Here is a 16,054-nt window from a genome sequence, read left to right on the forward strand (position 1 = left end):
CGGAGATGATGAAATACTCGGCCGACCCGCGGCGGAGGTGGAACAGGCTTCAAGTACTCTACCCCTAATAATAAAAATAATAAGTAATAATGAATGAAATATGTAGATCAGGATGCATTGCTTTAAGTCAATGGATGTACTGGAATTGTTTGTGGACTATGGGCACGGACTATGCAAGCAGTAGCCGTTGCCATATAAGCAAAGGACAAAATGTATGTAGATTTGTCCTCTTAACTCGCAAGAGGACAATGTCAGCGACTGCGTTGATGGATGTCTGTGCCGTACAAACGAAAGACGGAATAGTGATATCCACTGTTTATACATCTCCAGACATATCCAAGTGTGATATCGAGAAGTTCACGACCACGTACTTTACGTGGGTTAGCCGTGATGACAATATATACTACTCCTGTGATCATCGTTGGAGACTTCGATGTGGACATTTCGAAACCAGACAAGAAATGGCTCGCTCAGTTTGTGCTAGAACAGTTTGATTTGAAGTGCCGCACAAATCCAAGTAACTCAACTATACTCAACAACGGCCGTGTATAGATTTAACCTTGGTCAAGAATCTGTCTAAGGTTGTGACCAAAGCAATCAGTGTATATCACAGTAATGACAAAGCTATCGTCGCTCCCATTACCAGATGATGAAAATTAACACATGTACCATTGCCTAACCCTGTGTGATGTGCTATACAGCTTCGCTGGTCACCCACCTTCACAGAGTGGAATAGCTCCTCGTTTTTCTTTGGTCCCGGCTTCGGCGGCCGCGTTCCGATTGTGGCGAAATGCAGAAACTATCTTGTATTTAGATGTACGTTGAAGAGCCCCAGGCGATCAAAGTGAGAGTTTTAGAATACCCTCACCGCTGCAGTCTTCGCCCCCTGCATGCGTTCCGTGCGCTAAACCGCGCTATCTGCAAGAGCGGCGTGACGTAGCTGTCATGCGCAAAGCCGACAGCAGACAGTTACGGTAAACACTGTGAAACACTGTTTTAACATGAGCAATTCACTCACATGGAACGCAATTCAGCCATAAGGTGCAGTGTGAAAAAAATCAAGACCCAGCATGAAATAAGCGCCACGCAGCTGCTAACGCACGACGACGCGATGCCGAGGTCCAGCAAATACTTACGTCATTAGAGCAAATTTTGATCGTGTAGTTTTACTGTTCTCGTCGTCGCCATCATTTTTGTTGTTTACACTTTGCACGGGGGATCTAGTTTTGGTCATGCATTACGCGGTACATACGCGGTGTGACGCGCACATTATCCATGCCTTTGGGACAAAAGTGTTGGTCGGCTTCAGTTTACGTGCGGTTCTGCACATATTTTGGTGTTTCTGGAATACCAGCCGGGAGCTTGTTATTTGCTTTTGATCAGCAAACAAAGGTACGCCGCTGTTTGCTTGGCACGCGTTGCCTTTGTATGAAAGCGCCGATCCGATTACGAGACAAACATTGCGCGCGATTCGGGCAGCCCTGTAACACCTCTCTGTTCACCCTTTCTTACGTTTCGTTCCTTTCTTATAACCTTCAGAGAGAGAGACAGAGAAAGAGATGGAGAGAGAGAGAGATGAAGAGGAAAGGCAGGGAGGTTAACCAGACATTAGTCTCCGGTTTGCTACCCTACACTGGGGTTGGGAGATAGGGGTTAGAAAAAGGACAGAACCTTCCGGAAGCATATTTGCACCAGGGACCTCTCCAGCCAGTCATGATTATCCGCGTCAGCGCGGATAATCATGACTGGCTGGAAAGGTCTTGCTCAGTTTATCATCTCGTGCGTTTCCGATGTCATAACGCGCAAGAGATTTTAATTCCAAAGACAAGTGATGACATTCGGTGCGCCTGGAGGAAAGAATCACGAGTCACCAAACGTCGCCTGCCTTAATTAGATCGAGACGTTTTGTAAGCGAAACAAAAGAATTTACATTTGCAACGGCGCGGCAAGCTGCGAAACTCGTTGCGTAACCTAATTGCGCCACGTGCTCATGCGTTCCGAAATGTGCGGCTATTAGCCCCGAGAACGAACTACAGGGGCGCTGCGAGCGCCGCGAGCGTGACGTCAGGGCACGGACTCGCGCCTGTCGTCTGCTACAGTTCGGGCGGTGTCAAGGCGCTTTCTGCGGTGTTTTCGTTTGCTCGCCCTCGTTTTCTCTGCTTGTATACTTATGGCGGTCGTCTCACATATATTTTTGCGACGTCTTCATTTGCGAAAATTTATTCAACGAGCTTATTTCTTAGACGACAATGCAGCTCTCAAAGGCAACGCTACAGTGCCAGCCGAAGGAGCGCCGACAAGCCCATTGCGGGTTTTTCATGCGCGGATCGACAACCGCAAAAACATAGCACATAAGAATCCAGTTATGATACCCTGCCGCGGTGCAACAAATATGTCACAAACGCTGGCTATATATGACTTCTATAACAGTCACGTTGATTTTAATAAAACAGGTTTGCTCACGACGAGTAGTTCATGGTATAATAGCGAACTTTTGCATTTCTTCACAGAAACGCTCAGCAGTAACACGAGCACTTAACTAATACTGCAGTTTAGATTTTACAAGCACCACTTGCTTCTTTAACTGCTTCTCAATATTAGGCGGTTCTTCAAGTGTTTATATTAAACGGCGATAATGTGAAGTAAAGCTAATGAAGGCTCACAGCTATTTACAGAATACAAAAAGGAATGTACCATTATATATTCCCTTACCTGTGCTACACGTTCAACTCACTTGAGAAATTTACTGGTGCTTGTTACTTGAGGAATATACATGACGAATCTGTTTGGCGAACTGACACAGGCTGCTCGGACTAAATTTTTTAGTCAAATATGCCTGTTGGACCGCACGGTTGCAGCCAGAAAGAAGTCAAAGCATCAATCATTAGTAGTATGGGACATATTGAAGATATCATAATTCCCCTGTGGAGGGTCAAAAATCAAGTGAAAATATATGTAAGGCTTGTGGTGTTTTCTTTATGAATGTTTGCGATTGGATTGGAGCAAACTTTATTTTGCCTGCAGTTGGGCAAGGTTCTCTTTTATATACCGACGAAGCGAATAATTCTCCGTTTGTATAATTAAACGATGCTGGATCGAGACATGGTGAGACAGAAAGTGCTGGAATTTTCCTTTTCTAGGCAATCTAAGCTGCGCTGTGGTAGCTCGAAAATACTTTAGCCATTCCGATTGGCGCTGTAAAAAAATGCTTTATGGTTTCAATTCGAAGTTGTAGTGAACTGATAGGTTTCGCGAACAAAGCGTGCCTCGATCGCCATACCGACAGTCGGTTGCTACCGTTACGTGATCAGGGGTGTGCCATATTGTCGATAAAGGCCACTGAGGGTCACTATGAAATATTTCATCGCTTGCAATTGATTGGCTCTCCATCTTAACAACGAAACTTTTCTCTCAGGTGATTGCTACTATGGTATTTGTGAATTAACTATGTAAATACGCTACATGACGCACACACTCCGACATTATATTGAATTTTTTTATACATACTGCAACCCTAACAGGCTTATCGCAGTAGTGGGGTTGAAAAAGCTAAAGGTGTCACGCACACAGCAAAACACAAGTGCAAGGAATATATATATATATATGGGCATGTTCAGATAAGAACGGTAATCGAGGTCCCATGACCATTTTTTGTTTTCAATGAAATTTTTATATCTGATGGGCAAATGTGTCCACACCAAGGAATGAACCTTAGTTTTGCAAGAAACTTCCTAGTTTTCTCGGAAAAAAATCGTATGTCACACGAGGTGGAGAACGTCGTTTTTGCCACTTCGCAAAGTTGCAAGTTTAGAGCCTCACTGCATGCACAATAATTTGTTTCCGCACATAAGTACTTTTTCGTTATCTCTTTGCAACATGTACTATATGAGCGAATAAAAAAACTTTTCCTTGCTGTGTCAATCTTCTAAATAAAAAATGGCAAACTTCGCTTCCCGAGCTACGCGGTGCAAAAAAGGCACTTTTGAGGGCAGCCTCAGGGCAAGATGCGTAAAGATATCCACACTTCATCTTTTTCTCAGTATTTTCCAGCTACTTTTACTTACTTTAGGCAAGTTTTGTAGTTCTACACTTGGCAGATATTTTTCAATATGGCCTCAAATTTGGCCGAAGTTCAAAAACGTAAAAAAAGTGACAATTATGACTTGGATTTAAAAAAAAACATCATCATCAAATTTCATTAAAATTTGCCTTAATAATCCTCAATACTCGATAATATTAGGGTACCAAAAAAGTGTTGCATTATATTGTTTTAAAGTATGAAAATGAATACATAACTGAGTTCATGATTTCAATCCCTACGATTGCTCAGTATATTCTCTTAGGATGCGCTATCGTGAGAAGCTGGATTTAGTATTGTCTTTTTGTGGGTAACATTTAAACGCTAAAGTTGCTGAGTTCATAAATGTGATTTTTAAGTGTTTTTTTTTTCTCTTACAATCGAAGGTCTAAAGCTCCCATTCGCTTTCGTACTCTTTTAACAGTGGGACTTAACTTACTGTAAGCATATTTGAGAACGTTATTTTGGAGTGACGTGTGGTTAGTGGTCGTTTATGCAAACATTTAATGCACCCGTCGATACTCTCAAGATGCCTCTAACGAGCTGCCGCCGCTCCATGGATGAACCGCGCTTGACAGCCGCTCCTATAGCTATATAACGCCCGGCGCGACCCTGAATTTCATAGCACCATGTGTGCCGCCACCGCACCGAGGCTTTAGCCGCCGCTATCATCTTTCCATCGCAACGCACCGAACGCCTGGCAGTTATACCTCAGCCTTGGACCTTCGACCGAGACAGGCCCGATGAGCGGACGTTGTTCGGATCTCGAGTTTCGCGCGTCGTTTTGCAGGCCTGGTAGAGGGTGGGGTCGTTTTCTGTACTCACGTGGTTTCTCTGCGCTCGAGGGCTCCCACGACAAGCATACTTGGTATCTCCGTCTCAGCTCGTACGCCAGACCGAACCAGCGTCAGTGTCGACGGCGGGCAGCCTATGTTAAAAATCTATCCATCTGTCCATCTCCCTTTTTTTTTTTGGAAAAGCAGCCCTGGGCCCTGCATCCGTCACCTGCTCCTCTGTCCCACGATAATCTTCGGAAGCGGTGAGCTTTTGCATTCATGAAGAGATTTCCGCGGCGAACGTTTTGTGCCGACTACTCAAAAAGGCACAAACAGAGAATTGAAAAAGGACGTAATTTTCGCAGTGTAAAGACCCTCAATGTCGCTGCTCTCAAAAAAGTCCTACTTCCCGAAGAAGCTCTCCGAGTACGAGAAAGTGACTTCATCTGTCAGAATTGTTACCGTCGGTTCAAGGAAGACATAGATAATATGCAGGCAGAGTCGACCGAAACATTCGAAGAATTCCGCCCTGGAGAAGAAATTGTAGAAAATTTAAACTCCAGCGTTAGCCTTATCTCCGAAATCTCGCCCCTAAAGCCACCGAGTGCTCTAAAAAAACGCCTCAGACTTTCCTATGCAAAGCGAAAGCAGGAAGAGGTGGCCAGAGCTATGGTGACGAAAATACGATCAGGGATACAGGCAGCATATAATATCCCAGAGACTTCGCGTGCGCCGCAAGAAAAGTGTGCGCAATGCAGCAGGTGAGAAGACAACCTACATGCTGCCTACAATAGGTGTACGTCTTTTCAAGAGCGTTGCCAGCTGCTGACACTGCTACCACGCAACCTAACTGTGAAATATGTGCAGGAAGTTATTCCAGAGGCAACGAGGTACGTTATTCAAAAATCGAAGAAGATGGTGGATGAAGAAGGCGTATGGTCAACACAGGAGCGATATACAAGATGTAAGCTACAACACGAAGACATTACCACCGTTTTAGAATATTACACCATGGATGAACTCGATTGCTCTAGACAGACTCCGAACAAAAAGGATGTTGTGAGAATCGAAAAGGAGGGAGAGAAGGAATGGGTACCTAAACGGTTCATGACGCGGTCCTTACGAGAAGCATTCCGCCTCTACAAGCAAGCTCACCCTGCCTCCCAGGTTGGCCTCACAAAATTCATATCCTTGCGTCCTAAATGGGTGAAATGCTCGCCACAGTGGCAAGTGTGTGTTTGCGTGTGCTGTGCAAACTTTCAGTTGTGCCTCGTGGGACTGCAGAACGCCTCCGGAAGGTCGCTTTCTCCCGATGATATGCAGAGTCTCTGCGTATGCCAGGAACCTACTGCGTCATGTTTCCTCAGGAATTGTGAGCACGTCCACAAGATGGCATTTTCACTTTGGAAAATTTTGATATGAGCAGCGAGGACGAGGTGTTGATTGCTTCATGGGAATGCGGCGAGCTAGTTAAAAAAACTATGACCGCTTCATCATTTATGAGAGAATTTCTAAGAATGACCATGAAATGGATTCCCCACAACTATATCAGATCTGTGCAAGCAAAAGCAATTCATGAAGAAAAACAAAGCTGCGAGAGAGGTGCAATTGTTTTGCATTTTGATTTCGCCGAAAACTGGACAGTTGTGCTTCCAGACGCAGTACAAGCGTACCATTGGCAGAAAAAGCAGGTCACCGTGTTTACCTGCGTTGTTACGTCAAGAAAATCGACTCGGAACTACGCCATTATTTCCGACGATATGTCTCATGATTCAGCTCATGCATGTTTGGCTCTGTCAAAAATCAAAGCACACCTGGAAGACAACGCGCCAATCTACACCAAGATAACACATGTGAGCGACGAGGCTCCCGCTCACTTCAAGAATAAATATCAGTTTCATGAGCTACAACGCAGTGAATGCCAAGAGACGAAATGGATGTTTTCGGCCACTGGACACGGCAAAAATGCTTGCGACGGCGTTGGTGGGCTTGTGAAACATCGAGCATCACACCACAACTTGCGGAAGCCTGCAAGTGAGGCCATACAAACAGCCAGTGGCTCCGTGGACGCAATTCAAGGAACGCTAAAGAATATCACCATTCTGGAGCTCCCACAGAGGGAGCTTGCAGACTTTCGCGAAATGAAGAAGGAAGAATGGAAAACGGCAAAGAAAGTGCCTGGAGTTCAGACACTCCACATGTGGAAGTACGTTCGATCAAATGAAGGCAGTGCATCCTACGTGGCATCCACCGCTGCTTCGGAATGGAAGAGACTATGATCTGGTTTGTGTTTCGGGTTGGACAATGTAATGTGTGCATACCGAAGTCAACTGCTGCCGTTTATTGTTACAATTTTCTGAATTGCAATCTGCACATAAAGCGGCATGCCATTTGTAAAGTGTGTACCGATTAAAACTCCTGCTGATTAAAAACCTTGCAGATAAATTGTCCCCCTCAAAAGATGACGTTTTGTCTCCTGACAGTGCCCTGTCGAACCATTGAACACAGAGGTAAACAGATGCATGTGCGGAAACGTCGGCTTCAGAAACACATTAATATTTATTTTTATATATAAAAGCTTTTATAAGCACCGATAAATGATCTAATATTTATAAAGAATCGATTACATACCAATGTAACTTACGATGATAAATTAGGCAATACAAAAAACGTTTGACCGCCGCCAGCCAGTTCTTGACGCATCAGGTGAAATAGCGAATTTATTCCCATTTTGACGCATCGAGAACGCCGCTAACAAGCGAGTAGAAGCTCTACAAACATTGAGGATGGTTCGGATATTGTGGTAAATAAAATGTAACCAAGTTCAGTGAGTGCTAAAACAAATTTCTGAGAGTTACTACTTCTAAAAGGCAGTAATAAGCAACTCTAGATAACAAAAACATGAACTCAGTTTTGTATTAATTTTCATACTTTAGAACAATATAATGCAACACTTTTTTGGTACCCTAATATTATCGAGTATTGAGGATAATTCAGGCAAATTTTAATGAAATTCGATGATGATGTTTTTTTTAAAAAATCCAAGTCAAAATTGTCACTTTTTTGACGTTTTTGAACTTCGGCCAAATTTGAGGCCATATTGAAAAATATCTGTCAAGTGTAGAACTACAAAACTTGCCTAAAGTGAGTAAAAGTAGCTGGAAAATACTTAGAAAAAGATGAAGTGCGGATATCTTTAAGCATCTTGCCCTGAGGCTGCCCTGAAAAGTGCAATTCTTGCACCGAATAGCTCCGGAAGCGAAGTTTGGGATTTTCTATTTAGAAGATTGACACTGCCAAAAAATCTTTTTTTATTTGTTCGTATAGTACATGTTGCAAAGATGTAACAGAAAAATACTTATGTGCGGAAAAAAATTATTGTGCATGCAGTGAGGCTCCATACTTGTAACTTTGCGAAGTGGCAAAAACGACGTTCTCCACCTCTTGTGACATACGATTTTTTTCCGAGAAAGCTAGGAAGTTTCTTGCAAAATTAAGCTTCATTCCTTGGTGTGGACACATTTGCCCATCAGATATAAAAATTTCATTGAAAACGAAAAATGGTCATGGGACCTCGATTACCGTTCTTATCTGAACATGGCCATATATATATATATATGGTTTCAGTACATACATATAGGCATATACAGGGTGTCCCAACTATCATAGAGCAAGATTTAAAAATGTACAAATGCCATGGCCACGGAGCTGGACAGAACCAAGGTAATGTTTGTTTACCGTCGCTTGGAGATACTCTGAGTATTTTTAGCATGCCGCCTAATTACGTGATTAGTCTTAATGAATCAACTTCTCAAATATTATAATTAGATGAAAAGTGTCAATGAGAAAACTGTAGAGCGGCATGAAAAACTCCCGGTACAGCTTTCTGTTGCTCAATACGTGCTACATAGAAGTATTTTCCCGAGCGTGAAAGAAGCCCGCAGCTGCACGCGCCGCGCGCGGCACTTTCGCGGTTTTGAACCGCACGCGGCAAAGAAAACACAGGACCACACCGAAAAAAAAAAGAAAAGAAGAGCTACTCCACCACCTCCTTTGTATGTTCTGTCGCAGCGCACAACGGAAAAGCCAAGTGGAGTAACTTCAGAATCGAACACATCACTGTTTAACCACGTCTTGGTAACGCCGATAATATGAGGAGTATTAGAAGTGGTCAAAGAGACAAAGTCAAGAAATTTTTAACTAGGCTTCTGGCATTCACGTTCAGAATTTCAAGGTTGTCATTCCGCACTTTATGTCGTCACTGTGTGCCATCCGAAGCGAATTTGGAGGCCGTATAAGAACGAGTTGAAGCCGTAATAATTAATTTAATTATGGGGTTTTACGTGCCGAAACCACTTTCTGATCATGAGGCAAGCCGTAGTGGAGGACTACGGAAATTTCAACCACCTGGGGTTCTTTAACGTGCGCCTAAATCTAAGCACACGGGTGTTTTCGCATTTCGCCCCCATCGAAATGCGGCCGCCGCGGCCGAGATTCGATCCCGCGACCTCGTGCTCAGCAGCCGAACACCATAGCCACTGAGCAACCACGGCGGTTAAGCCGTAATAATGGCACTAGTTTTGTGATCCCAGTCATAGCGGATGTTGTAGTTGAACACATAGTCAAACCTTGTACGCACAGCACAACCGTTTTTTTTTTTTTTCTGTGAGAGGCAGTGGCATCCCACAGTTTCCTGCGAACGGATCGTACACGAGCGGAAACATCTTCACCAATGCGCATGTCCGAGTTCTTAAGTTTGTGACCGTTCCTTAATACTTATATATATATATATATATATATATATATATATATATATATATATATATATATATATATATATATATATACATATATATATATATATATTATCGTGAAAGTCAAGCAACTTAACAATGATAGGACGTGTATGACCCTGCTGGAGTCTTCCAATTCTGTGGCATCTCTCAGTCTTGGGAACACTGATCTGTAGATCTTCTGCGAAAAACGCAGCAAAGCTGCTTAGCAATAAATTATTGCTGTCTTCAGTTTGTCCAGGAAGTCAGAATAAGATAAGATTATTTCTGCGCAAGCGGTTTTCAAGATCATCATTTTGTCAACAAGTTTGTTAACCGTATTACTTAAGGACAAGAATGCATTGGACGACTCAGCAGGGGGAATAATAGCATCACTGGGTTTAGAAGACTTAGAAGATTCAAGAGAAGTCATCTTAGTAACCAAGGCAGTCACTTTGACTTCATTACTCGAGGAAGTTGTTTCCAAAGCGGCCACTTTTGCCATCAAAGAATCAATTACCTTCTGAGTGAACAATGACACATTAGATTGAAAATCCACAGCGGTATCAAAAGTACCTGTGTTAGATGACAAGGATTCGAAAACTGCAACCCGAGATTGTAAGTCTTGAAAGGGAACACTTCATCCGTCTTGAAACAGTGATACTTGAAACCGTGCTAGTCAGAACCTCACTCACTGCTAGTTGTTATACGGTGTTCACCTGTTAAAGAATCCCGTTCATGCAATTTTTTCTCATCACCAGAATCCCCAAGGAAAATTACCGGCTTTGAACGCAAATTCAGTGTTCCCTTTCATATTGGCACCCATTGGCGTTCATTTAGTCTTAACGGTCGCGCTTCTGTCGAACTTTTTGCATCGGTGCTCCTTGGGCAGGGAACGCGATGGCCACTCACGGGCGCATCTGTTGGTATAAGAAAGAGCCACAAAGATTTTGTTTCACCTCGAAGCCGTGAGATTGCTTGCCAGCGCGAATGCCTATATGAAAGCGTTCGTTCACAACCTGCTCACCTGTATATAGGTGTATGTTGCGTGGTTCTGAACGTCAGCGACCGACAAGCGCTAAGCCGCTGCATTTTTGAAATCTGAACAGGCCCATGAACAACGGCGAAAGGTTGTTTACGAGAGTGCGCCCATTAGTTATTGTCGCATCCCCCCTCCCCCGGTCGTTTCCTGCTTAAAGAATAACTTCCCTGAGCACTCTGCCATGACAGCCAACGCGTGTGGCACTATTGTATCGCTGTGGATCTGCGCAGTGAAGCTGCTCGCAATGTGGAAACCCAAAATCATGTCTTTTAATTCTGGGGTTTTACGTGTCAAAATCACGTTCTGATTACGAGGCACGCCGTTGTGGGGGACTCCGGATTAATTTTGACCATCTGGAGTTCTTTAACGCGGCCGCCGCGGCCGGAATTTCATCCCGCGACCTCGTGCTTCATCATCATCACCAGCAGCCTGGTTACGCCCACTGCAGGGCAAAGGCCTCTCCCATACTTCTCCAACTACCCCGGTCATGTACTAATCGTGGCCATGTTGTCCCTACAAACTTCTTAATCTCATCCGCCCACCTGCTACGCTTCCTTTCCCTTGGGATCCAGTCCGTAACCCTTAATGACCATCGGTTATCTTCCCTCCTCATTACATGTCCTGCCCATGCCCATTTCTCTTTCTTGATTTAAACTAAGATGTCATTAAGCCGCGTTTGTTCACTCACCCAATCTGCTCTTTTCTTATCCCTTAACGTTACACCTATCATTCTTCTTTCCATAACTCGTTGCGTCGTCCTCAATTTAAGCAGAACCCTTTTCGTAAGCCTCCATGTTTCTGCCCCATACGTGAGTACTGGTAAGACACAGCTGTTATACACTTTTCTCTTGAGGGATGATGGCACCCTGCTGTTCATGATCTGAGAATGCCTGCCAAACGCACCCCAGCCCATTCTTATTCTTCTGATGATTTCAATCTCATGATACGGATCCGCGGTCACTACCTGCCCTATGTATAGATGTATTCCCTTACCACTTCCAGTGCCTCGCTACCTATCCTAAACTGCTGTTTCCTTCCGAGACTGTGAAACATTACTTTAGTTTTCTGCAGATTAATTTTTATACCCACCCTTCTGCTTTGCCTTTCCAGGTCAGTGAGCATGCATTGCAATTGGTCCCCTGAGTTACTAAGCAAGGCAGTATCATCAGCGAATCGGAAGCTACTAAGTTATTCTCCATTAACTCTTATCCCCAATTCTTCCCAATCCAGGTCTCTGAATACCTCCTGTAAACACGTTGTGAATACCTGTCAGACCTCGTGCTTAGCGGCGTATATACGTCAAAGCCGGCATTTAAGCAACCACAGCGAGAACCCGAAAGCGTATTTCTGTGATGCTGCTAATACGTCGCGCACTTCATGTCCAGTTGAAACTCACATCCCTATGTTCACCTTTGCTGAAAAAAACAAGCGCGCGACATCGGTACTGCCAGCGGAATACATTTGGACATCTGGAACCAGAAACCTGGGTGTAATAAGAAAAACGGACGTTCAGAAGAAGAACGCTATAGGAAGACTTTGACGAAGCAGGCGTGGGACGGTAGTAGGTCCTCAAATAAGAAAAGCTGAATCAGCTCGGAGACCTCAAGGAGATGTGTTCCGCTCTAGCCGACGCGCAAAATAGAGACTATTCTAACTGGTGAGCGCGATTCTCGGAGTAAATTGTCAGCGTTCAACGCTACATGGTGAATCTGGGGCAGTATTCAATAATGTAGACTGACAACGCTAGTTATACGAGTCCAATTTTTAAATGCGTGAGCATTCCCATCCCTATCCAACGAGGAAACAAGTCCGTCCGTCCGCCCGTCCGTCTATCACGTAAGGAGATCGTTTTCAAGGTAGCTAGGGCCCGCAGCAGCGAGCGAATTTACCTTCGTGCTGCGTCTCGTTTCAACGCGAATTTTAAGCGGCGAAAACACAGCGCGCACGGAGCTATCAGCACTCGGCGCACTATGGCCCCATCGCGGATCCCGCGCGGCCGCGCCATACGCAGCCGCCGCCGGGGTACGGTTGATCACGGTCGATAACGGTTCGACGCGGATCGATAAGGTGTGAAAGAGAGATAGCGGCCTATAATGATCGGAACGTCATCAGCGCACTTGGCGCCGCCACCTGCAGTAGTTTGTTTGCGTCATCAATTCACCTTACGTCGCCGTCCGCAGCCGATCGTGTCGCCGCAGCGCTGTCGTTTGTACTGGTCGGATCAAGTTTCATAATATTCATAATGACACCGGGCTGCGTGGAGGCGAGCAAGTGGCACCATGCTTACGCATACTTAGACATCTGACAAATGAGTTTCTGCGTGATTATTTGTTCTTTTTTGAAAGACATAACGGTGCGTTTCCACAAAAGCTCAAGAAGTGGTCGTTGCCACCCTAGGTATGGGAAGACAGCCTATAATTTGCATTATGGTCTGTCATAATGAGCACGTTCGCAAGGATACGTTTAACAGAGATGAAGTCTGTTCAGAAAGTGTCCAGCGCCGGGCTGCGGCTAAATGCGTGTGAAAAGAAAACAACGCCTCTGTCGCGCATGCTCGGTTCTGATATCTTTCGCCGTATTGTCCACAGATGCACAGCTATTCTAGGCCCGCACGATCCTAAGACAGCGCAATATGAGACGGTCGTGTATGTATAACTCACTCGGTGCTAAAAGCAGCGCAATGGATGGAACGCTGGAGGAGACTAATGTGAAAACCACGAAAGAGCTTGCGCGCGCAGACCGCAGAAAGTAACCGCGGCCACTAAGCAGGCGCTCATTCAACCGCTACATATTCTACCCTCTTGCCGCGAGCTCTTGTCAGTGCTTGTTTTTGATGGACGATAATTAGTAGCTCGTAACAGCTGCCGCCCTCCCATCGCCGGAAAGTTTGCTTTCGGCCAGACTCTGCTACCATCTGTTCGCGATGATTGCGTCCGTGCATCGGTGACGGCAAAGTCGACGTAACTCTCTCCGCCCTTCTCCTCATAACGACCTCGCCACGCGCCCGCACGATCGCGCAGGCTTCACTGTGGTGCATATTTGCGGCGAACAAAGCCATCTTGCCGGTTAAGGAAAGAGCGTCATTAGGAGCGCGGCGTTCACTTCGTAACCAAACTGGTAACCAAACTGGCGCTATCGCGTTATGTCACGACGGTAAAATCCACCTTCTCTTCAACAGTAGGCGCGTCACCACATGTAAGTCGTGCCGCGATTGTGCGAGTCAGGCGCGAACGTTACACCACCGGACCGTGCTATAACGGTTCTCTCTTTCCCACACCACGTTCTATTGTTACGATTACGCGTGCGCTCCACCGGCAAAACTCGGCAATAAAGAAGAAAAAAAAAATAGAAGCGAAAGTTGATAGCAACAGACAAACTGAGTCGGCCTGTATTAACAAAAAAACGTGCCCTGATTCCTGGACTACACGTAAGACAGTGTTCTGGCATAGCCATTGCGCTCGTATCTTTCGTCTCAAACTTGAGCTTTTTTTTACCGCTAAATACTCTTGCAACGTTCAAAAATGAGCGGAATCTTGAGCCGTTTGAAGGTACTTCAGTCACGACTAAGCGCAGTTTCGGCAACAATTAAACCACTTGCATGGTCCGTAACATTTGCTCGATTACCTCGCTTTTGGAGAAGGTATCCAGCAGAAAAGGAAAGAAAAAATGGGGGGAGGGGGGACCGGATAAAAGTGCTACAAGTAGATGGGAAATGTGTATTTTTACACACATACATACACACACGCATATATATATATATATATATATATATATATATATATATATATATATATATATATATATATATATATATATACTACTTTCAAGACGCCAATGTGCTCGCTCTTCCGATTTGGGGCCTGCAACAGCCGATTACTACACGCGCGTCCAAAAGCAATCGCACCGATCACGACACGCGTATCGAGCATCGAGCCAAGGCAAACGTCACGGTCGTTGCCCCACGCGCGCGGAGGCTTATCTGGCGCACGTACGTGCGGGGTACAGAGCGCGTTGATCCCGCATCGGAGAGCGGCTCTTCGTTCCCTAATCGGAGCGTATAGGCTTCGACCAGGCGCAATTACAGCAGCTGATCCGGGCGCGCTAAATGACCGGCGTAGGCGAACCAACAGACGACACGGAGCGTCGACGCGCAGCCTAATCCGCACGCGGCTTTCGCGCCTGTGCGCAGGCGGCCCCAGTATAAAATAAGTAAGCGCGAACTCGGGAGCAGCAGAATAAGCAGCAGCAGCTTCGGCGAGGCGATTTACGGCGCCGCGCCGCTGACGCGCGGAGCCCACACGTGCGCCCGCCGCAGAAAGAGAGTGCGAGGTAAGCGCGTGCCATCTTCTTCGCGCAGGCTGGCCAATTGAGGACCGCTTATCCCATGTGTCCCAGGAGCAGCCGCTGCTGCCGCCTGCGCGACCAGCTGCAGCGTTGGAAAACGGTCTGCAAACTGGCTTCCTCTCCTTATTTCCATTTGCCTCTTTTAAGTGCGTACGGGCGTCCAAGAAAAGGCCCGCGGGAGAGGAGAACTCGCACTTGCTTTGTGTACCCGATTGCAATCGAGAAACGAAAAACAGTAGTGGTTACCGTCAAATGCCGAAGGCCTTTGGTAAGGAAGCTTCCCAATACGTACGAGATGTACGTGTGAATCAATTAAGGTCTTATTCATTTCAATGCCGGAAATTTAAAAAAAAATGGAAGAAGCAATCGCTGGAGTACGAGAAAGTGGACTCCAGTTATGTCGTAATCGAAACGGTGCCCGAAGCACAGCCACTGTTAAGCGATTCAGACACAGTTGCATTTTGCGGAGAATATCCGCAGTCTTCGCTCGCTCAAGGAATCATGAACCAGCAAAAAAGAAAATAATAAAAATCACCGCCCAGGCACTCCGTGCATATAGTTAACGAGCGAACCTGAAACGTGCGGCCCCGCTGTTTATCGCTGGGTTAATACCGACGGTTCATTAAACCACGCCTTGGTAGGCCGCTGGATCCTCGGTACGCAGTTTCTGCTTGCGCTCGGCTGCACGAGCCTGTTCTTGTTGCTTGGCTTCAGCAACAGCACGGCGTAGACGAGCTCGTTCCCGGTTCTGCTCACGGCGTTGCTGATCGAAAGCTGCCTGCTCCTCAGGAGTACGTATGACGCGTGCCCACCCATTTCGCAGCTGAAGATAAACTCATATAATAAAGAGATAAACTGCTGCACCCGCGCTCGCTGCGACGGAGAGCTATTGGCGCAGCCAATCGCGCGCCTCTCTTTTTTTTCGCGCATGCGCATGGGGTTGCGCCGGAGGAGTTTTCGGCGTATAGGCGACAGACGGACGGACGGACTGACGAATCGGCTAGCCATATACAGCTTCGCTGTAAGAATAATGATAACAATA

At 45.7% G+C, this 16,054-nt stretch overlaps 2 protein-coding genes across 2 annotated transcripts in view; one reads left to right on the top strand and one right to left on the bottom strand.

The window, feature by feature from the left end:
* Nucleotides 1-16,054, bottom strand: part of LOC135915082 (carboxypeptidase D-like) — an 85,082-nt gene that overhangs the window by 64,544 nt on the left and 4,484 nt on the right. The gene's annotated exons all lie outside the window — the stretch shown is intronic.
* On the top strand, nt 6,273-7,133 carry LOC135915099 (uncharacterized). Its single transcript, XM_065448096.1, has one exon. It carries the CDS (start codon nt 6,273-6,275, stop codon nt 7,131-7,133), a length of 861 nt encoding a protein of 286 aa, XP_065304168.1.

This window comes from Dermacentor albipictus, chromosome 1 (assembly GCF_038994185.2).
Source record: "Dermacentor albipictus isolate Rhodes 1998 colony chromosome 1, USDA_Dalb.pri_finalv2, whole genome shotgun sequence".
Taxonomy (NCBI): Eukaryota; Metazoa; Arthropoda; class Arachnida; order Ixodida; family Ixodidae; genus Dermacentor; species Dermacentor albipictus.

Bases quoted from the DNA above. Each gene is read 5' to 3' on its own strand.
- LOC135915099 (XM_065448096.1), top strand. From the start codon at position 6,273: ATGAGCAGCGAGGACGAGGTGTTGATTGCTTCATGGGAATGCGGCGAG.